Here is a 24103-nt window from a genome sequence, read left to right as displayed (position 1 = left end):
GCATTGCCCGAGTAATAGGAAAGCCTTTTTGCACAGAAAATTGATTTGTATTTAATATATAACGACATTTGCCATTCTATCTTTTAAACTACATATCATGAGAACAGTGTTTTGTCTTATAAACATTAAGAAGTAGTGAAGGTTGCTTGCTATTAGCCTGGCACATTGCCAATGGAAAATTTGAGTGCTTTTAATAATGTGAGCCAACAGCTTTTCGTGACCTTTTGCTATGACACACGTCGTACGGAAAGCCGTTGGGTATTGCCTCTCATATAATGACTTATATCAGCATGCTACCAACTCAATCTTGCTGGCCTAATGGGTACCATGTTGGACTGATAAATGGCAGGACTGAGAACAAATCTTTGGTACGAATTCTTTAATCCAAGATTTTAAGATCTATAGCTGGAAAGACAGACATAGTGTATTTTCACATTTATATATATTGATATATCTCTTGATAAAAAATGGAATGAAACTAGATGAGTGTATATTCATTTCTTGTTGCAATTTATAGACGCAATATAGGTCACTAAATTGCAACAAGTTTTGCCTTGTTGCAATTTAGAGACATAACTTGTGTCAGGTAATTGAGTAAATTAATATTTATTTTTTCTGGAATAGGCCAAATGCTCTATCTACTATCCAGAGGGAGAGATTTCTTGTGAAGTATTTGGGAGGTTTGAGGTGAGGCTGGTGGAAGAACAAAGGTTTGCTGAGTATACCATCAGAAAACTCAAATACACTTTTGGAGAAGTAGGTACCACCCGTTCATTCCCCTACTACATCTTGAACCATAACTGTCACGTACAGCTTTTATTGTATTTACTAGGTAAATCAGACACGCTGATTCCGATTTTGTACTCAACATAAAGATGAGTCCACTAGCTTTCAGAGTAATGAAGGCTTTATTACAATGTTTTAATATTGGTCTCGAAAACAACACGATCAGCACAACAAGCTCCGCCCATAAATATGTGACGTAACCTAGCTTTTTAGGAACAGAAATTACTTATGGATGTTTAGACCGATTTAGAATAATAGAGATGGGTGTTTTAAAATCCATTGATATCTAAATTCAGCCTTAAAAATAATCTCAGTTTTTTCTGAAAGGTAGATAAGCTATTTAACATTGCATATTTAAAAAAGCGAGATAACAACGCTAGCTTGTGATAAAACCGCGCTTTTTGAGCTCATTTTTCTCGCCGTTCAGCCTATTTAAACATCATGTAACAAGCTATGAGCAATTTTAAATAGTTTATATACTTTTCACAAAAGAGTGAGATTATTTTACAGGCTGGATTTAGATAATAATGGGTTTTAAGAAACCAATCTCTATTATTCTAAATCGGACTAAACATTCCTAACTTTCGTTCCTGAAAAAGCTAGGTTTCGTCACATATTTATGGGCGGAGCTTGTAATGCCGATTTTGTTGTTTTCGAAATGGATATTGGAATGCTTTAAAAAAGCCTAAATGACTTTGAAGGATAGTGGACCAATCTATATTTTGAGTACAAAATCGGAATCAATGTGGCTGATTTACCTAGAAAATACAATGAAAGTTGTACGTGACAATTATGGTTTAAGTCTGTGTCTCCTAGTGTGTTCGGTCATTCAGTGTTTGCGCTTACGTAAATTCTAGTCTAATAATGAATTCCTGATATATCTTTCTCTCCTCATGGAACTGAATATTAAATCATTTACCTTCCTTCTTGCAAGCAGTTTTAATAATTCCTTTGTGTTTTTTTTATTGGTATCTCTTTTTTGCGCAGAATATGTTCAATGAAATGTTTCCAAAATAGAAATATAGGAAATTGCCTAGGAGTGAAAATGAGACTTCTAGGTTGATATATGTAGTTAATTTAGGGTAGCAAGTTGTCTGATGCTAGACGACTAATAATTGCACAAGGGTGCAAACTGCTTTATTTTATGTCTATCTTACGTGTCTCTGCCAAAGTTTTTCTTTACGCTATATTTTGTTTGTTATTCTAACCTTTATCATTGTTTCAGTATAACTTACAGCACTTGCTATTTCAAAGTGACAAATTTATTAACGGTGATGTCTTGCCTTTACATAAAAAAATTAACAGAGAGATTAGATGAATTTACAGGTGTATAATGATAACAGTGCAGCCATTTTCATCTTTTACAACTACTGTAATTATATAGAGCTACAGTTTGGGATTTTTTATTTTGGTTGCAAGTTCAAACTTTTTATTTTATAAATACCTTCTAAAGGAAATTGCTTGCTAAAACAATATTCATTGAGAATTTGCATGACATTTAAAGTTGTATAATTATGCACAATGTATATTATTACAACAGAGCATGGAAATGGTAGGTAAAACTGCTTCCAAACTAATCAGATGAAGATAAATAGATTCACATGACAGTTATAACAAGGGAAAAAGGTCATGAGGGAAAAAAGGTCTAAAGTTCTAGAAAATGACAGAAGATCAGTAGCGTACAGATCATGCTTTTCTCAAAGCAAAGTACATTCAACAAGTTGTTTTGGTGTACAACAGCCTAACATGCTGAGAAATTATGTCTTTAGAGAACAAGGGCAGTCCGACTTTTTCACTTTACCGCATGGCCTGATCATGGAGTTCCAACTACTGCTGGGTTACTAGACTTCAGGCACAGAGTCAAACAGGAAATGGCTATCAATACAGGTCCTACAATAGTACACTGCAGGTGAGTACGAGTACTAGTATTTTACTAGTCATATCCATCCTCAATATCTTCCTTTTCCACCTGCTGCTAAAATAGTTTACGAACTTGATCTGCTTTTAACCTTTTACCCTCAGAATAAAGCATTTAATTATTTCTAAGACGCTGTCTGTGATCTTAATGTAATCTAATGTAATTCTACTCATATATCTGTTTTTAGTGCTGGTGTTGGAAGGACTGGGACATTCATTGCACTAGATCTGCTGATTGAAGAGGCAATGAACCAACCTAAAAAATCAGAATCAAAAGTGAATGTGGCGGCTTGTGTTCATAGAATGAGATTGCAGAGGCCTAAAATGATACAAACTGCGGTATGGTTTTTCGGAGATCTGATGTAACAATTTTTTTAGTATGATCGAAAATAGTTGAGGTAATGTGGGGATATATATTGATCACCTACGACCAGTTTTAGCATTAGTACCTCTCTACTTGTTTCAACATTAAGACCAGTCACCAGGTTAAGACCAGGTTAATTCAAAATAAAAAGTGATTTAGGGCCAAAATGATATTATTAAAAATATTTGTTTATCAACTGTTTATCCTATTTGTTATTATAACTTGATCAAGTTTAGTAGTAAGCCAGGTAACCTTATTTTCTTGCAATCGTATAACTAAACTAGAATATTTTTCGTTTGAGAGACTGTTCATTTCATTGCCTGTCCTGTTTCACTGTTTTAACATAATTTAGATTTTGCATTGTTTATTTGCGTATATCTCTGTGGGTATGTTTCAGGAGCAATATGCATTTCTCTATGAGGTACTGGTAGAAGCTCTTGTCTGTGGAGAAACTGCTGTAACTTGTGCTCAATTTGATGAGGAACTGATCAAGTGGAGGAATGTAAGTTTCTAAGCTGAACCCAGTTCACTGATAGCAAATGCTGCTTCTTATAGTGAGAAGTTGTGGATTTGGGTGGTGAGAGAATAGGCGTATATACAATGCCCTAACGGCAAGATGTGTGATGGTGAATTGCGGCTCTAAAAAGAAAGGTGAGGTGCATAGGCATAGACGGTACTTGTAAATCTGCAAATGAGTCGGCCTGCATTGCATTAGACAGCGTATGACCATACAAAGTAGTTGCAAATTTTGACTAGTCAATCCATCCAACTTTTTTTCTCATAGAGAAATGGTAAGGAGAAATGCACATTGGAACTGATGTTTGATAGAAGCAAGATTACATGCTCTCCCATCACCGATAACCAGTTTTCCGCAGGAAAGGCTCTCGAGAACAGAGATCGGAACAGGGACCAGAGCGTGCTGCCGCGTATGTCAACTCTCACGTTTGTTGTCTATGGTAGTTCTACTGTTTATTTGCTTTCAGGGATTCTATTTCCAAAAGAATTAACATTATTTTTTCATCACAAGCGGTTTATTACCATGATGCTTGGTGTTTTATTCAGCGCTAATGTAAGTTCATAGTAGTGAGTATGCTAGTAGACCGAACCGATAGCAGGTTTATGAAAGAGTTTCCTTTTTCCACTGCGTATATAAATCAACTACTATCAACTGCATCAACTAAAATCAACTATATTGATCTCGTTAGCAAAGTAAATGATACGCTTGTAACTTTTTGCTTTATGGTTTGGCTAATTTAGAGAAGTACATGAAAAATGATACAGTCTATGTACATCCATCCCTACAACATAAATAATTCGTTCCGAAAGTGTTTACATTATGCTAAGCAATACTAAAAATACTAAACATGATAGTTGACATTCTCATTTCTAGTATTAGATTTTACCATTTTATCGAATACCACATAAGTTTACCAGCCTAATTTACTGCTTGGAACATTCATTGTAACACGTCCATTGATAATGAAAAATGACTCCAAAACCAAATTTTAAAGTATTTTTACTACAGCATGTTTTCAATGTGCTGTGGTCATTATTACTTTACCTAGTTCCCTATTTTAAATACTTTGGCATTAATGTATGAAAATGTGTGACAGTAAGTTAGGAGTATCATCTCTCGGTGCGCTTTTCAGTTTTCAACTAAAAGGGGATGAGCATATGAGGTGTATGAGTGTATGCCTCAGTAGGTAGCATTAAAACTATAGCTTAAAATCTTTGTAAACCACTAATATTAGTAGTTTATAATAACTAGTGTATTTATTGGTCATTTAATTATAATTCTGATGTCATTGGAAGTGAAATGCAAAGGAAAACTCTAAGTTTAGGGGTGTGTATAGGTGGCAACAGTTGCTCATCACATAAAATAATCGATGAGGTAAATTTTTAACTGCGTCTTAAAAGGTTCAGTGTAAAAGACTTGAAGCCATCATAAGAGTGGATGCCAAAATAGTTTGTACTGGTTACCACAGTGTATAATGTTGTTAAAGTTTTCATGATTCCTGCAGAACTTTGGCATGATTCCTCTGCTAAATTATACAATCAGCCAGGTGGATAGCAATGCAGTTGATAAGACAACTCTATAGTTGGTCAGGTAGAGACAGTTTAGTAGACTCGATTTAGATGACAGTTTACATGATTTGATGACTGTTTGTTGAACTCTGTTACAGTTGAGTCTCACAGAATCCTGTTACCAGAAACCCAGGTTAACAAAGCAGGATATATTAATGCTATCAGTTGTAATGTAAGTGAGTTTCTTGTCTACATGCAGTATATTATTCTTTATTTTCTATACTGTATATTAGCTGTACTATGAGTGACTTTCTTGGTGATATACAGTATATTACTCTTTAGTTTATGTAATGTATAGTAGCTGTAATATAAAAAAGTATCTTGTCTATATACAGTATATTACTTTTTAGTCAGTGTGCTATATAGTAGCTGTAATATAAGTGACTATCTTGTCTATATACAGTATATTACTCTTTAGTCTCTATACTGTATAGTAGCTGTAATATAAGTGTCTATCGTGTCTATATACAGTATATTACTCTTTAGTCTGTATACTTTATTGTAGCTGTAATATAAGAGACTATCTTGTCTATATACATTATGTCACTCTTTAGTCTGTATACTGTATAGTAGCTGTAACATAAGTGACTATCTTGTCTACATACAGTATATTAATCTTTAGTCTGTATACTGTATAGTAGATGTAATGTAAGTGACTATCTTGTCTACATACAGTATATTACTCTTCGGTTTGTATACTGTATAGTAGCTGTAATATAAGTGACTACATTGTGTACGTACAATACAGTATATCACTCTTTAGTGTGTATGCTGTAAAACATCCCAATACACGGATTGAATTTTTCTATTCTAAATTAATGGTGGGAGGACAGATGTCCTGATATGCATGCAAAAGCTGAAAGCCTTTTCTAAATATTGAAATTTATTGAAACTTTTATTGATGGGTGTTGACATCTGTCCTCATATTTTAAACTTGTGAAATTTATTCCTTTTCTGGCAAATTTTACTCAACCAATAATATCATAGAAAATACTACAACCAGATTTTTTTCTGTAGTGCAATTACTATGAGCACTATTTTGGTGAGTTACACAATTGATGTGCTTCAATGGTAAGACTTCAGCATTGTCATTACAGTTTTGCTTTCTAATTCATATCTCTTTTTGATTTTGTTTTTTCTTTTTCTTGAAAAATTAGGTTGCTGCAAAAGTCTATCACATCTCCTGAGATTCCACTAACTTTTTGTCGATACTTCCTTAAGTTCTTTAATTCATCGCAGATTCTTTATTCTTTCATTCTAGTAATTAATTTTATTTTACACTTGCTCATTCTTTGCCTCCTCCCATATAGGGAAAATATACGATTTAAATAAAAACTGTTTTTATTCGTTACTCTTCGAGGCTGCCATACCTTCCACATTTTTTTTAAATCTTCAAGGTTTATTTTGGTATCATTGTATATTCTTGAACAATTGAAGAGTTTTAGGAATTATTGTAAGGATTCTTATACAATTCAACTGTGATTTTCCATCACAACTTGTTCCGGAAGGCTGTGTTACTACCAAACTGTTCAAATTCCAAAGCAATTTATTTCAATTAAAAATATTTTAAATAATATTAATTTATTTCACAACTATAAAACAGCTTTTTAAACTATTTTGCATTAATTTATATCATCACCTGCATATTAAAAACCACACATTCTGGAAAATTAACTCTCTTATAAATCTTTTCCTTATGTTGAAGGTTAGGAATATATTTAAATCTTTAGCTAGCTGTATTCTAAAGAACTTTCAGAAGTTGCAGTAAAATAGTTTATGTATTCTATTTTATTAAAATCTAAAATTTTACACTGGTCCACTATGCAAAACACAATTTTCAGTCATCATGTCCTACACCACAACAAGCATGTCTGTTATATGCCGTATTTTATCAAAGATAGCGAGAGTGTAAATTGGCCACTGACAATAACTATTGGGTATTTCCAGTTTATTCCATGAATATTTGAGCCATAGTTTTTCTAACAGCCAAAGCAAAAAATATCTTTATTTTTTCAGCGTTGTCTTTCTCAAAATTTATGTAATTAAAAAAACAATGTGCGGTTTTCGTTTTTTTAACACAGAAAAGCTTGTATTTGTGCTAAATAGGTTTGGTAGAAGGCATGTAACCACAATGCTTGATGCTTTTTAAGTTTAAAATTTAGTCAATTATTATACAGCGCATCTGCTAAAGATTCGTCGTCAAACAGTATTCAAGACCGGAGATCAAATCGACAGCTTTCAGACTGAGAAGGCATATTTGGGTCATGGTACATAGTGATGTTGCTATGGTTGAAAGGGTGTCGTTAAATTCTAGGCAGATCGTGTTTTATATTTTAATCAAGTTGTTTGTTAAGTTACGTAGATTGAAGTTTGGTTGTTTTTGTTACTGGCTCTGAATTGGTAGGCCTTTTTTATTTATTTCATTGTAGTATTTTACTTATCTTAAGTTTTATTCTGTGTAGGCTCACACATTTGTAACTATACAACTGTGGTCGTGTAAACCACAAAAATTACTAGGAATGTGTTTATCACATTGCGCTATGCTTTTATGTGTTCTGCTATGCTGCTGTATGCGCATAGGGTATTATTCTTAGCACCCACAACCCACATCTTCTTTTATATTGTGGTTTTGTTTATCTGAACTTCATGCGTTTCACGAAATGAGATGGGCTTGGGATGAAATTTGGTGGGTATGTATTTTCTGGCATTTTTGTTGTAGGGTTACCATACAAAGTCTGGTCTCATTGTCACACAGACACCCCTCGCCCATACAGAGCATGACTTTTGGAATATGCTACTCATGAGAGAGTCTGCTGTGATAGTCCACCTTAACAACAATGAGGTAAACTTTTTTTAAATAGTTTTGTGATTGAGCCTGGTGTAAGCACACTTGAACTGCCCCTATGATGGTAGAGTTTATTGCGCTAATAAACATACTAAACATTCTATGTTTACTAAACTGGTCAGACATCTTATCATATACAATTGTTAGTATTGTATTTACTCGTTAATCTTTTTAAACGCTTTACCTATTAGTATAAAACCAACTCATTTATAGATTCATTACTATTCCTCTAACTGACCATCATATATTTCACTTTTCCCACTGAACTAAAACTGAACGTGTATAAACAGGTGTAGAGAGGAATATCTAGAGACTATAAACATGTGTAGAGATTAATATCTAGAGACTATAAACAGGAGTAGAGATGAATATCTAGAGACTATAAACAGGAGTAGAGATGAATATTTAGAGACTATAAACAGGTGTAGAGATGAATATCTAGAGACTATAAACCGGCGTAGAGATGAATATCTAGAGACTATAAACAGGTGTAGAGATGAATAACTATATAGACTATAAACAGGTGTAGAGACGAATATCTAGAGACTATAAACAGGTGTAGAGATGAATATCTAGAGACTATAAACAGGTGTAGAGATGAATATCTAAAGACTATAAACAGGTGTAGGGATGAATATCTAGAGACTGTAAATAGGAGTAGAGATGAATATCTAGAGACTATAAACAGGTGTAGAGATGAGAATATAAACAGGTGTAGAAATGAAAATATAAACAGGTGTAGAGATGAATATCTAGAGACTATAAACAGGTGTAGAGATGAATATCTGGAGACTATAAATTGAGTAGAGATGAATATCTAGAGACTACAAACAGGTGTAGAGATGAATATCTAGAGAATATAAACAGGTGTAGAGATGAATATCTAGAGAATATAAACAGGAGTAGAGATGAATATCTAAAGACTATAAACAGGTATAGTGATGAATATCTAGAGACTATAAACAGGAGTAGAGATGAATATCTGGAGACTATAAACAGGTGTAGAGATGAATATCTAAAGAATATAAACAGGTGTAGAGATGAATATCTAGAGACTATAAACAGGAGTAGAGATGATTTTATAGATATTATAAACATGTGTAGAGATGAATATCTAGAGATTATAAACATGTGTAGAGATAAATTCAAAGTTTAAATTTTTTTATGGTTCAAATACTTTCTACTAAAGACGTTAATGGATAGCTATTAAAGTAGGTTAATTTGATATTCAGTCAATTTTTCATGCAATGCCAACATCTTGGATCGCTTAAAAGTGATTCCAATGAACATCTTTATTATATTTTTAAACTTCATGTGAAATATTAAATAAGGCTTATAGTTTACTTGTTATGACACCTTTTACTTATTTCGGTCACTACTTTAAGTATGTAATTATTTCGAGTTCTTATCATAATTACCTGTACTAATCATCAATCTTCGAAGAGGCACACTTTAAACTTTAGAAATGGTAAAAAAGTGAAATAACACTATACAGTTTTTACATGAAAGTAAAAAGTAGTTTTTGCATAAGTTATCAAACCGTGTCCTGAATTTTTAGGATGAGCAAGCATACTGGCCATATGAACCTGGAACCCAGACCGCTATCAGAGACATAACTGTGCAATGTGTACACTGCATTTTGGGATCTGATGGCTGCTCAGAAACGGAACTCTGTGTTGTACATCAAGGAGTGAGTGTTTTGGCATTCATATAGAGATATGGCATTATGGAATTAGAGTTTGTGGGCGGAGTCTCATATTTGTAGAACACTACTTCAACCTTTCAGTTGTACACAATTTGCAGATATTATCCCTGAACTACACACTATGACGATGTTTAAATTGGCTCTTTTTAACACTGTAGAAGTTAGAGTTGCTAAGTAGGTACCACTTTGAAAGACATTAAAGATCTTGGTCTAGAACCTTAAATACTCTTTTACAACACTCTAATATGATGAAGACAGTTTAGATACAAGTTTCATTGCAAGAGTTTTGCTAACTTTTAGGTCTGTTAACAAATTACTGGTAAGGACTGACAATTATTGGTGTTCATTCTATACTGTTTTTGTATCTCATGTTATATTCCCATGACCAAACGAGCGGAGCAAATGTTTGAGAGTTTTTATGATAAATGCATGTGCACACAACTCAGGAAAATTATTCATCAACAACGTCGCAAACCCTTGTTCTGAAATCTCATCAACAAGTTTAAACATTTTTTCTGTGGAGTCGTTTAAGTATAATAACGATACAAAACACATATAAACCTATTTAAATATATTACCAAGTCTTTGAAAAGTGTCAACAGTATCTTAAAACTTACCCATCTGATCTGATTATACATAAATAGACAGATATATTTGGCCAAAAGTCACCACAAAACGCTTGAAAAGCTTGGTTTAATAATAGTGAAGACCGGCCTACAATACGCCAATAAAGCCGTGTGACAGATAGTACAACTATTTGGCAGTGCGCATTTCACGAGAAAAACATGCTCATTTTTACCAGTCTATGGCATTGTTTACTTGCTAAAGTTTTTAATATTTTTTTAGATTTAATTATAAGAATAATTAATCGAATTTATCCGAAGGTTTCTGTAATAAACGTAGACCGATTGAGGCGAAGATCGATTTACAGGTACGAAATTGTGGTACACAGTTTATCAGCCTTGTTTTTTTGTCCTAATTACCAAAGGTTTACTTAAATTATTTAAAACGTTAGCTGAAATTATTTACAACTTACGTACAAGCTAGGGCCAAACTACAATGCCCCTTTATGACGAGAACATTTTTTTATTTTGCTCCAGTTTGCATAAAACTTCCAGACGCGTGAACGCTCGTACTTGCTTTCTGTTAAAGATCACTATCAAAACCATTCTACATACAACACAACCAACTTTCAAACTGCGTATAGTACACAGTAGCTTGCCATTTTACATGTACTTCTAATTTTGCATTTCAGAGTTATAATAAACATATTTCCTTATTGTTGTTGTTAAATTACATACATTACAGTAGGTTAGGCCTACAGCTTTAATTAATATTTATTTTATTGTTGTATAACATAGGTTTGAGATAGTAGAAAATTAGGTGTGATTTTTTGTGTGATTAGGTGTGATTTATTGTTGTAAAACATAGTTTTGAGATAGTAGTAGATTAGGTGTGATTTTTTTTACAACCTTTTGTCTTGCATAATTGACTTTTTGAATTTAATTTCAAAACAACTTGACAACTGCCATGGACATACAACATCCCAGAACACCACGTCGCGGCTAACGCAGTGGCCGTTATTTGTTATTTCCAGATTATACTGGTCCAAAGTTTCTTCCCGAACACCCAAACAGTTTTCTAGTTACACCTATCAAACGTACTTGGACTGCTGGCCATGCCACTCTTAGTCGCACAGGCATTCCTCTCGATCTAGCATGGGGTTTGACAATACACAAGAGTCAAGGTCTTACCATGGCTAAGGCTGTCATTGATATAGGACACCACAAAATGACCGCTGGAATATCGTTTGTTGCTTTCTCTCGAGTTCGAAACATTAATAACTTGTTAACAACTTTGCTAGGGAGTGCATCACTCGATTAGCTATCAATGACCAAATCCTACAACGTAAAGGAAAGGAGACTAGATTGCGTGGCCTTTAACAGAACGCTGAACTTATCTATATTTGTTGAAATTGTTATTTGCACCTTTTTGAAGTCGTGCTCCCTCAAATTTATTTTGTCATCTCGAACAACTTTCATTTACACTATACTCCGCCAATTCCTGCTGACAACTACTTTTTCAACAACCAGCACTGTCATTTCTTTTTTCCATTATCACTTATTCCATTATCGGAAGAAGGTCGTGGGCTGTATGACGGGAATTTCTCGTATAATGTTTACGTATCTTCATCATCTAATTCTACTTCCTGCAATAACTTCTCCTTAATTGGTTACTTTCTATTTTTTCTATGTCTATTTATTTCGTTTTCCAACCATTTCTCATCTATTCTACTATTTTTCTTCCATGAAACATCATTGCCATTTCCTCACTGACTTCGAGTTTCTTCATACGCTTTTCTATACGCATTTGCATATGTTTATTTCCAAACCTTTACCTTTCTGGCAATTTCTTCCTTGACCTTTGCTATTTTTTATTAGAATGTTCCCCTATCGATGAGCATATTCCTTTTTGCTTTTTATCATTAATATATATTTTAATTTTGATCTTTTTCCAGTGAAAGTTGATTGTACTTTTCTAAAGTGTACAGATAAGCTCTGATCAGCTCATTTCACTGTTACCGGCTCTGCATAGAATCTAAGTTCAGCTCTGAAAAACCCAGTTTTCTAAACTAAATCAAGTGCATTCTTTCTTACTCTTGAAAATGTCATAATTGTTTCACAACACTCAAATTATTTCATGAAACATGTTGTGTACCATAAATGATTATCTTTAGTGGAATTACAGAAGCGACTTGATGTCCTACTAATAGAGTTGCAACTGCCAAATGGGGAGTTGCCTAACACCATCCAGCTGTTAACTCTGTGTCGCAAGATTGAGAGATATGCTTCTTCTTCGCGGGATACTATAACTATTCAGTGCAGGTATTTTACTAGTTCATTCCTTATTCATAACTATACAGTGCAGGTATTTTACTAGTTCATTCCTTACTCATAACTTTACAGTGCAGGTATTTTACTAGTTAATTCCTTACTCATAACTATACAGTGCAGGTATTTCACTAGTTCATTCTTTACTCATTACTGTACAGTGCAGGTATTTTACTAGTTCATTCCTCATTCATAACTATACAGTGCAGGTATTTTACTAGTTCATTTCTTACCCATAGATATACGGCGCAGGTATTTTACTAGTTCATTCTTTACTTATTGCTATACAGTGCAAGTATTTTACTTGTTCATTCCTTACTCATAACCATACAGTGCAGATATTTTACTAGTTCATTCCTTACTCATAACTATACAGTGCAGATATTTTACTAGTTCATTGCTTACTCATAACTATACAGTGCATGTATTTTACTAGTTCATTCCTTACTCATTACTATTCAGTGCAGGTATTTTACTAGTTCATTCCTTACTCATAACTATACAGTGCAGGTATTTCACTAGTTCATTCTTTACTCATTACTATACAGTGCAGGTATTTTACTAGTTCATTCCTTACTCATTACTATACAGTGCAGGTATTTTACTAGTTCATTCCTTATTCATTACTATACAGTGCAGGTATTTTACTAGTTCATTCCTTACTCATAACCATACAGTGCAGGTATTTTACTTGTTCATTCCTTACTCATTACTATACAGTGCAGATATTTTACTAGTCCATTCCTTATTCATTACTATACAGTGCAGGTATATTACTAGTTCATTCCTTACTTATTTCTATACAGTGCAGGTATTTTACTAGTTCCTTCTTCACTCATAACTATCCATTGTAGGTATATCTCTAGGTCAATCCTTACTTCAAATTTAAACAGTGCTAGTGATTAACTTTTTTCTTCCTCATTTAAAACTATTACTAGTGTTAACATCCATATATATTACATAATAGCAGATTCATCAATTTGTATTTCAGTAATGGTAACACACTGAGTGGTCTGTTTGTGGTAGCCATGAATCTTTTCTTGAGGGCTCGCATTGAACAGGAAGTAGATATTGTTCTGGAAGTTAAATTGGCTCGGCGGAGTAGACCAGAGTTCATAGATGACTTTGTGAGTACCAAATATATTATGTGCCTAATGTTATCATAGAATGCTGTATACGAACCTGATTGTAACGGTATTTGATGACAAGGAAAAAGGTAGATTTGAACTCTATAACTGGAAAACACTAATTTTGCTAAAACATGTAAATTTATCTCAGCAAATTAACCCGCCAATACATAATTCTTCAGGGAAGTTTTTGCAAAATAATTGAGATCCCATAAACCGATTTCAATTAAAAAGACTGGTTGGTCCATTGTCTGACTTGTATGTAAAACCATTGACGGGTTCAAAAACCTTCAAATAACTTATAGGTAAATATGATCTTTTAGTTTAAGAGTCGCCGTATGGTGATACGCAAGGAGATACTTGCTGTATGGTAAATTCATCTCTCCAACAGTTTAAGTTGTACGGTACATATAATATACTCTTGAGATTGTTGTCAGTTATATTGTTATTGCTGGTCTCATTGTAAATAATTCACTACTGCCACAGAACCTTCTGAGTCTATTAAATTTTCAATGCATAACTTTGAATTTGGGTATTTTATCTCAAGCAAGACCTATTAATCATCACATGGATACTAACTTGGTCATGTTAAAGGTTGACATGCAACAAAATTCACATTACAGCTATTTGGTATCAAAAGATTCACTATGTCTTGCTCTGCTGTGTTGTAGGTGCAAAATATGTGGAAATGTGATTACAAGCTCTTAAAAGCTCAAAAACAAACAGTTATTCGCCGCCATCACGAGACCGCCGTAGATTAGAATCAGTTTATTTCTCCGATGTAGTCATTACAGTTGATTCTTGTTTTGTCACATGATGTTCTCACATGAATTGAAAGGCCAATAAAATGCTCAATATAAAACTTCTCATAGCACTAATTTATGACAACCACTTCAGGTTTTAGCGAAGAGCCCTTACCAAATATAGACGCTCGCTAGTTTACAGTTTTGTTTTGGCTTGGTCTAATCGTCCAGTCGTAATCTGATCATGTGACCCATCCTTCCTACCAAGCAGCGCGAATAATTTTTGCACCATTTTTCAACTATCACAGGTGACCAACAGGCTTGTCATGTTTATCAGAGGATGATATGCACTCCTTCGAGCTAAGGTTAAGAGCTTGTGAAGCTTTGTGAAAGTGTAAACAGAAGCCATCTTGTACAACTATGTCCCGTTTGAGCCATTTTGGGAAAATATTCTAATCTACGGCGGTCTCATGATGGCGGCGATTAACTGTTCGATTTTTAGCTTTCAAGATCTTTTAATCACATTTCCACATATTTTGCACATACAACGCAGCAGAGTAAGACATAGTGAATCTTTTGATACCAAATAACCGTAATGTGAATTTTGTTGCAAGTCAACCTTTAACAATCTTCCGAAAGTATGAATAGGAATTTAGATCTATTTTAGGAATTTAGATCTGGTAAAAACATTTTGCATTCTCCAGCCTGTGCTTTATATCCCGACTCAAAAATGCAAAGTTCAATGTGTCGCTCATGTCTGTTACTCTTCTTTATTTCAGGCATCTTTCAACCTTCTCCATGAGTTTGTTACAACTTATCTCTCAGAGTTCAGCGAGTATTCCAACTTTAAATAACATGAAGACATCTAGCACCCGTTTATAGATGCCAGAGCACTGTTATTACGCTTGTATGTGGCACCATTGTACAATTTTGCTTTTTCGTATTTACCACAAATTTTTGCTGTGTTTTATGGTCATAAATATGTTCACAATCAGACCTGACTTCCAATAGTGAATATGCATATGAAACAGCAACATGAATCAAATATTGCTACCGGTATTTATGACAATTGTCATCTTAGAATGTGTACTAGCAAATTTTAAACCTGTTATGTAGGTCATGATTTCTATCTAAATGTTCAACTATATAATATGTTTTTTGTAGTCTTACATTAATTAAAATATAGCTATACATGTCATGCTCGTACTCGTAGTCTCAATGATTACCGCTGGTGTATTAGCTATATTTGAGAAAGTAGGCGACTTGGTTGTAACTAATATAAAGTCATTCGCTGCAGTGAAAACCACTTTCACTGATGTGGTTTAACCATCAGAACATGAATTATAACATTAAGCATAACATATCGAATGACAGTTTCTATTCATGGAATCTGTCAAATGTCATAAGTTATTTGTGTCAGTTTTGTTTGAATTAAGTTCTAGGTAGTTCACCATTTTTTATTGAGACCTTGGTTCATGCAAGCTCGGTGAATATGTTTAGGTTGTTGTGTTTGTCGATGGTGAGGTACATGTGTAGTGCATTTCACCTTGATCCTGGTTCAGCTTTGACATCAATTGCACTTCTCAGAACTTTCTCACAAATTGTGAGAAGTTGTCTACACAATAAAGCTAACTGCTTTAGCATATTTCTGGTAACTCTTAAATAGTATTTTAAACATTCTTATTCCAACTACTTATTTCAGCTGTGATGGCTACACCAACTGAATAAAGTTGATAGCAATGGATGGCTGATATATGTACGTGTACATGTATGTTCCTTGTGGAATGCAGTCTACAAATGTGTATTAGCCAGAAAGAACAACTAATGACATAGGAGGCATACATGCTGGTTGGCAGATTTGAAATGTTATTTGACAGGAATTTAAAATCACATCTATTTATAACAATTTACTAATAAGACTTATATTTCCAGCAATGATGATCATGTTAAAAAAAAACAGTTTAAGAGACATAAACACCCGACATGCAATCATCAAACAATGACATAAGGCAGTGTACTGGTTTTTGTCTTGGTCTACCAGTGTACCTAATGGCGACCTGACAGGTCGGCTTACATTAAGCTTGCCGTGCTTATAACTGTATGTGATTATAGAAGACCACGTCAACCCTAAGGTCCGTCGTCTGATTAGCTTAGGTCGACCTCTCTTCCTATAATTAGGTCGACCCAGTCAGGGCACATTAGCTGTTGACCCCGTAGTCAACTAGCTGACCGATGATGCCTATACTGGTCGACTATCCGGCATTAATTCTTGCTGACCGCTCAAGCGAGAAATGAAGAGATGAAGTAAACGCTCATAGCCAGATGGACAACACTCTTGTACAAGGTGGTGGCCCTGAAAAGGGCCCTTTGGGAGAAAATCAGCTCGGAACTATAGGCTATAGGCTATAGTCCGAGTCGATCACGAGGGTCAGGTCAGATCGTGAAGACTACTCGCTTTGAAGGAGCATTCTGTGCGGTAGAGCGCCGTGGTTGCGGCTGATGTGTGTTAGAACTAGCTTACGGTATTTATGGGTAATAAGCGGGCGTATCGGAGAGAGGACTTGTAAAGCGGAGGTAATAGACACTCGTTTTGTTTGTTTTGCGCTAACTTTTGTGGTAAGATTTGACTGGATCTTATCGTTTTGCTGTCTTATCTATGTGTGTAACCAATTACAGTCAGTAAAATTGACCTATATTATTTTAACCAATTATCTTAGTTTTTGCCATTTTTGTGTGTATATAAGAACAGGCAATCGTGTTGTTAGAGCGTTCTGCTCGTGTTGTGCTTTGTGCTGATATTTGTGAATAAACTTTGACGCTTTCTCAAAGTGTTGTTAATTGATTCATAGCAGACTATCTAGTAGGGAGCACTAGCTTTATTTGTTTTGTCTTCTCCTCATAAGCCGTGGCTTAAGACTGCGTTTCATAGCTGCAGCCACACAAGGCTTCGAGGGACGACAGACAGATTTGGCGAGTCTGTAACGCTGTGCGTAGGCACGTGGTATTAGACAGCGAACCACAGCTGCATCCACGCTAGTGCACCACCTCAGCCAGACAAGTGTTCTGCCAACTAATAGGAACTAGACATTTAATGATAGTTGGATAATTTCATGCCTGAAGCCGAGTAACTCTAACTTCCAAGAGTTTTGTTCAGGAGTTACAGTGTTGGGGTATACCGGCAACCAGGTTACGAGGCCAGCGTTCGGTCTTATCCTACGAGGCCAGTATTCGGTCTGATCCTATGAGGCCAGTATTCGGTCTGATCCTACGAGGTCAGTATTCGGTCTGATCCTACGAGGCCAGTATTCGGTCTGATCCTACGAGGCCAGTATTCGGTCTGATTCTACGGGCCTGTGTTCGGTCCAAATTCGTCAGGGCCAGTCTTCGGTCCAGCTTAGTCAGACTTAGGGTAGCCCCCGTATAATCTTGACGGTCGGGTGTGGCATCATTAGCGAGTATTACTTTATTGGTGGCAACAGTGGGATCTTGCTGAAGAAAGATCAGAGAACCCACATAAAACAGGAGGATGTCGACACCCCAAGCCTCACCAATATCATCACGAACCCGGGCAGCTATTGGAAATAGCTCGATTACAAGACAGATGGGAGCCATAGCAGCTGATGTGAATCATATGGCGGAAGAAACTGTACACCTAATGAAGGCATCAAAAAGGGCAAATCTACCTACACCTACGTTTGATGGGACCTCCGATGTCGATACATTTATACACGTTCACGCGAGTTGCACAGTTAATGCAGTGGGAGGAGCCAGAAGCTGCTATTAGATTTCAGATGGCGATATCGGGGCCTGCTAAAAAGGGACTAACAGCAACATCCTTCGAGGGGATGTGTACTCAGTTAACCTCCCGCTACCGTTTGAGTGAAGATAGCGCAGTGAAGCTATTGAAATCATTGAAGTGGAAGGCGAATGACAATGTTCATGAATTTGCTGCTTATGTGCGCAAATTGGTAGAAAAAGCTTTTCCGGAGCTGGATGATACACAGCAAGAGAAAAGAGCCATTAAGGAACTTACCAATGCGTTGCCATCGGGATGTCAGCCGCTTTCATGGGAGCTGCGCCATCGTACTCCTGATAGTTATGAAGAGGTGGTTGAGCTTGTACAGTCGTTTGGGGAGCTAAATTTTGGAGGACCCAATCGCATAAACCAGGTCGAGACAGATGAAGTGAGTTGCCTGCGGAAGGAAGTTGCAGCTCAGGCCGCCTTAATTGAGCAAATGGTAGCTTTGCAGGCGCAAATGCAAAAGCAGCTGAGCGCTGCCTTGACACAGATACAGCCCAGGCGTACACCAATTACATGCTACCGTTGCCAAAAGACTGGGCATATGGCCAGGAGTTGTCCGACCATGCCTAGACCGGCCCCAAAGCTGCAAGCAGAAAATGGCAATGTTCAGCAGGGTCAAGCCTGAGCCCTGCTGAACAGGACCCTATCCGGCAAACCATTGTATTTAACATTGGAGGGCGCACATCTGCTCTATTTGTTCCTACCAGGTTTGAGAACAAAACTATGCCCATGCTACTCGACAGTGGTTGTACACAATCCGTCATTCCAACCGCGGTGCTGGAGACCTTGCCACGAAGTTGTTACACACCGGTATCGCCCACCCGAGGTCGCGGGGTGCTCGCTAATGGGGAGGAGATCCGGTTAGATGGGGTCACAACACTAACCTTTAAGCTGGGTCGTCTACAAGTAAGTGCACCATTCTGGGTGGCGGACATCAACAACCACGCCTTATTGGGGCTCAACTTTTTCCAGGAGCATGACAGCTCAATCGACTTTAAAACTTGCCAGTTCCAATGCGATGGTATCAAAGTCAGCTGTTGCTCAAAAGAGGGAGAACCCTTACAGGTCGGGGTGCAAGCCAGACACGCAAGCAGGATTCCTCCGCAAACGGAATTGGTCATACAGGCCCGACTAAATCGTGTCTGGGTACATGGGGCTGGGTGTATTGAAACCACTCAAGCAGCCCCAGGAGTGGTAGTGGCTAGCTCGTTGCACCGCCCTAATGGGCAGCTCTTACCCATACGGGTGATGAACTATAGCAATCATCCAGTGACCATTCCTGCGGGCAAACGGATTGCGGTTTGTACAGCAGTACAAGCAATAGAAAGCCTAGACATGGCCACCCCAGCCATACCAGACAAAAATTGGGAGGATATCGTCTGCAGATGGTGTGAAGGTCTGGATCAAGAAGGATCCGTAAAAGCAAGGAATCTGCTCAGCAAACATCATGCAGTATTTAGCAGAGAGAAATTTGATCTGGGTCGAACAGATGTTGTACAACATGACATAAATCTCAACACTGGAGCTAGGCCTATCAAACAAAGACCGTATAGACATGGGCCTGTGCAAGAGGAAGAGATTGAAAAGCAAGTCGAAGAACTAAAAGCACATGGCCTGGTCAAGGAAGGTCATGGTGCATGGAGCTCTCCAGTGGTGCTGGTAAAAAAAAGAGATGGCAGTTGGCGTTTTTGCGTCGACTATCGTAAGCTAAATGAGGTCACACAAAAAGATGCTTACCCCCTCCCGCGCATAGACGACAGTCTGGATGCTCTTGGCGGGAGCCGCTTGTTTAGCACCTTGGACTTGACATCCGGATATTGGCAGGTGGGGCTAGCTAAGGGAGCTCGAGAGAAGGCAGCCTTCGCCACACGTTCTGGTTTGTGGGAATGGCAAGTCCTCCCCTTTGGTCTAACCTCAGCTCCATCGACATTTGAAAGACTAATGGAACGAGTACTGCGAGGGCTACACTGGCAAACTCTGCTTATATATCTGGATGATATAATCGTGTTTTCCAAAGATTTGGACAGCCATCTCAGTAGGTTGGAAGAAGTATTCACCCGACTGAAGGCTGCGGGGCTGAAATTGAAGCCGAGCAAATGTACGCTTTTTGCAAAACAAGTAAACTACCTGGGACATGTTGTCAGTGCAGATGGGGTGGCAACAGACCAAGAAAAGGTTGCAGCTGTTAGAAATTGGCCAGTACCGCAGCACAAGACTGATGTGCGGGCTTTTCTGGGAACTTGCGGGTACTATCGTCGGTTTATTGCCGGGTTCTCCGAACTCCAAAGGCCACTCAGTCAACTTTGTAAACGGGAGGCAAAGTTCCGTTGGGATGAAAATTGTCAAAGAGTATTTGATATACTCAAAGAGAAGCTGACATCAGCTCCTATTTTAGCTTACCCAGATTACACTTTACCCTTCATTTTGGATACAGATGCCAGTCAGGTGGGAACTGGAGCTGTTCTCTCCCAAAAGCAAAAGGAAGGTGAGAAGGTTGTCGCCTACTACTCCAAAATGTTTTCGCCGGAAGAAATGAACTATTGTGTCACCCGCAAGGAGCTTCTGGCCATAGTCAAGGCAGTAAACCATTTCCGGCCACAACTATACGGCAGGAAGTTTGAGATACGGACGGACCATGCCTCACTTCTCTGGCTTTTACGAACCTCTGTTCCAACTGGTCAACTTGCACGTTGGATGGAAACACTGTCAGAATTCGACTTTTCCTTGGCTCATCGTTCCGGTCGCAAGCACAACAACGCTGATGGATTGAGTCGCCAAGAGTGTCAGGACTGCAAGCAATGTGCTAGGTTGACAGGGGAGATTAAGTTGAGTGCCTTAGACAACCCAGAGATTCATAAGTCAAAAATAACCTCCGAACAATTGGCTGACCCACACATTGGACCAGTCCTACAGGCCGTGAAATCAGCAGGTGCTATTGATGAAAAACATGCATCGGCAGAAACTCTCAAATTGTGGTCAAGATAAGAATTTTTGGAGATAGGCCCAAACGGGGCTCTCCAGATCCAATTGCCAGATGGGCGCCATAGAAGTTACCAAACTGTGTGCCCTCAGGAACGGCGGTTGCCAATCATGACTGAAAATCATAACCAGGCACACCTGGGAGTCAACAAAACCCTACTAGCTATTCGTCGACAATGGTATTGGCCTGGTATGACTGGAGACATCCGAAGATTCGTGGCGTCATGTACAGCGTGTCAACAAGCCAAGGTAGCTCGCCATCGCCACTTCCACCCCAAGAATCATCTAACGGCAGGCCGGCCTTGGCAAGTGGTTGCTGTAGATTTGTGCGGACCGCTCCCTGAGACAGAAGCGGGAAATACGCAAATATTAGTGCTGGCAGACCATTTTACCAGATGGTATGATGCCATTCCGATTAAAGATGGCAAAGCTTCCACCGTGGCTAAAATACTGGATGAACGGGTGTTCTCATATTTCGGCATTCCTGAAACATTACACAGCGACCAGGGGGCGCAATTTCAGTCCCAGCTGCTAGCGGAATGCTGCAAGCTCTGGAACTGTAAGAAGACCAAGACGGCACCTTATCACCCACAAGGGAACTCAGTGGTAGAAAGATTAAACCGAACGGTAGGGAATTCCCTGCGTGCCCTATTGCGTGATTCAGAGCATCGAGAATGGGATGAGCTTTTGCCACAAATTATGAGAACCCTACGTGCCACGCCCCACCGGATGACAGAAGAAACACCGAATTATTTGATGCTCGGAAGAGAAACGCGACTACCACCTGATCTACTCCATGAAGGACGGGAGGAATCCGTGCTGCAAGAAGATTATGCCCAGCAACTCCAGGAGCGTTTACAGATAGCTGGAGAAAAACTTCGAAGGGAACAGCTAATGCCTCGAGTCTCAGATAGTGAAGAACCATCAAAATATATGGTTGGGGATAAGGTATGGTTGAAATCCTTCTATAAACCTACTGGGAGGGGCCAAAAACTTCAGCCCAAATACATTGGTCCATACCACATTACGGCAGTGCTTCCATATCAGAGTTACGAGATGAGCCGAAATGGCAAGCTATCCGTTCAACACGAAGGACGTATCCGGCTATGGCAGGGAGGGGAACAATCGCAAATGGAGGAACCTCCAGCTCAATCAGATACAAATGAAGACACCCAAGAAAGCCATGACATAGGCCGCCAGGTCGCAAGTGCCGTTCAGAGACAGCAGGTGTGGAAGTCACCCCGAGGAAAGAGGAAGTCTCGTCGACCCAGATACCTAGATGAGTTCCACTTGGACCTGTGTAAGGCTCAGGAGATGTTTCCGGTTGACAAAGAAGTAGCTATTCTGGGACAGAATTCAGTTCTTGTCGAGGGTAGTGAAGTAAACGCTCATAGCCAGATGAACAACACTCTTGTACAAGGTGGTGGCCCTGAAAAGGGCCCTTTGGGAGAAAATCAGCTCGGAACTATAGGCTGTAGTCCGAGTCGATCACGAGGGTCAGGTCAGATCGTGAAGACTACTCGCTTTGAAGGAGCATTCTGTGCGGTAGAGCGCCGTGGTTGCGGCTGATGTGTGTTAGAACTAGCTTACGGTATTTATGGGTAATAAGCGGGCGTATCGGAGAGAGGACTTGTAAAGCGGAGGTAATAGACACTCGTTTTGTTTGTTTTGCGCTAACTTTTGTGGTAAGATTTGACTGGATCTTATCGTTTTGCTGTCTTATCTATGTGTGTAACCAATTACAGTCAGTAAAATTGACCTATATTATTTTAACCAATTATCTTAGTTTTTGCCATTTTTGTGTGTATATAAGAACAGGCAATCGTGTTGTTAGAGCGTTCTGCTCGTGTTGTGCTTTGTGCTGATATTTGTGAATAAACTTTGACGCTTTCTCAAAGTGTTTTAATTGATTCATAGCAGACTATCTAGTAGGGAGCACTAGCTTTATTTGTTTTGTCTTCTCCTCATAAGCCGTGGCTTAAGACTGCGTTTCATAGCTGCAGCCACACAAGGCTTCGAGGGACGACAGACAGATTTGGCGAGTCTGTAACGCTGTGCGTAGGCACGTGGTATTAGACAGCGAACCACAGCTGCATCCACGCTAGTGCACCACCTCAGCCAGACAAGTGTTCTGCCAACTAATAGGAACTAGACATTTAATGATAGTTGGATAATTTCATGCCTGAAGCCGAGTAACTCTAACTTCCAAGAGTTTTGTTCAGGAGTTACAGTGTTGGGGTATACCGGCAACCAGGTTACGAGGCCAGCGTTCGGTCTGATCCTACGAGGCCAGTATTCGGTCTGATCCTACGAGGCCAGTATTCGGTCTGATCCTACGAGGCCAGTATTCGGTCTGATCCTACGAGGCCAGTATTCGGTCTGATCCTACGAGGCCAGTATTCGGTCTGATTCTACGGGCCTGTGTTCGGTCCAAATTCGTCAGGGCCAGTCTTCGGTCCAGCTTAGTCAGACTTAGGGTAGCCCCCGTATAATCTTGACGGTCGGGTGTGGCATCATTAGCGGGTATTACTTTAGAGAGAGTGTGTGTGTGTATATAATTGTATTGACTAGATTACAAAAACAACTGCCTCCACTGCGGCTATGCCTTCCTTTATATAGGTTGCAGCTCGCCCATATAAGGGCATAATGACTATATATGGGTTAATGACTTGGGGTTGACTAATAATGTAAGTAAGCATGCACTTGAAAGGAGCTGTATAATAGGAGGAGTAACAAATCTGCCACATACGCCGCCCCTATAGACGGCTATCCGTCTATATATACATATATATAAAATGATAGTAAAAATAATAATAAAAAAGGATAGTAATGGTGATAAAATAGCGAAGGAAATGAGTT

General features: G+C 38.1%; 1 protein-coding gene across 1 annotated transcript in view; it reads left to right on the top strand.

Annotated features, from left to right (window-relative positions):
• Nucleotides 1-15562, top strand: part of LOC137389904 (receptor-type tyrosine-protein phosphatase epsilon-like) — a 31086-nt gene extending 15524 nt beyond the window's left edge. The window contains exons 10-20 of the mRNA XM_068076075.1: nt 625-756; nt 2556-2695; nt 2892-3042; nt 3465-3569; nt 3852-3993; nt 5251-5324; nt 7872-7994; nt 9556-9687; nt 12451-12587; nt 13585-13720; nt 15243-15562. Coding sequence (XP_067932176.1) covers nt 625-756; nt 2556-2695; nt 2892-3042; nt 3465-3569; nt 3852-3993; nt 5251-5324; nt 7872-7994; nt 9556-9687; nt 12451-12587; nt 13585-13720; nt 15243-15317 — 1347 coding nt within the window. The 3' untranslated portion in view covers nt 15318-15562. The remainder of the gene's footprint in view (nt 1-624; nt 757-2555; nt 2696-2891; nt 3043-3464; nt 3570-3851; nt 3994-5250; nt 5325-7871; nt 7995-9555; nt 9688-12450; nt 12588-13584; nt 13721-15242) is intronic.
• The last annotated feature ends 8541 nt before the right edge of the window (nt 15563-24103 follow it).

This window comes from Watersipora subatra, chromosome 1 (assembly GCF_963576615.1).
Source record: "Watersipora subatra chromosome 1, tzWatSuba1.1, whole genome shotgun sequence".
Taxonomy (NCBI): Eukaryota; Metazoa; Bryozoa; class Gymnolaemata; order Cheilostomatida; family Watersiporidae; genus Watersipora; species Watersipora subatra.
This window is presented reverse-complemented; position numbering and strand designations above follow the sequence as displayed.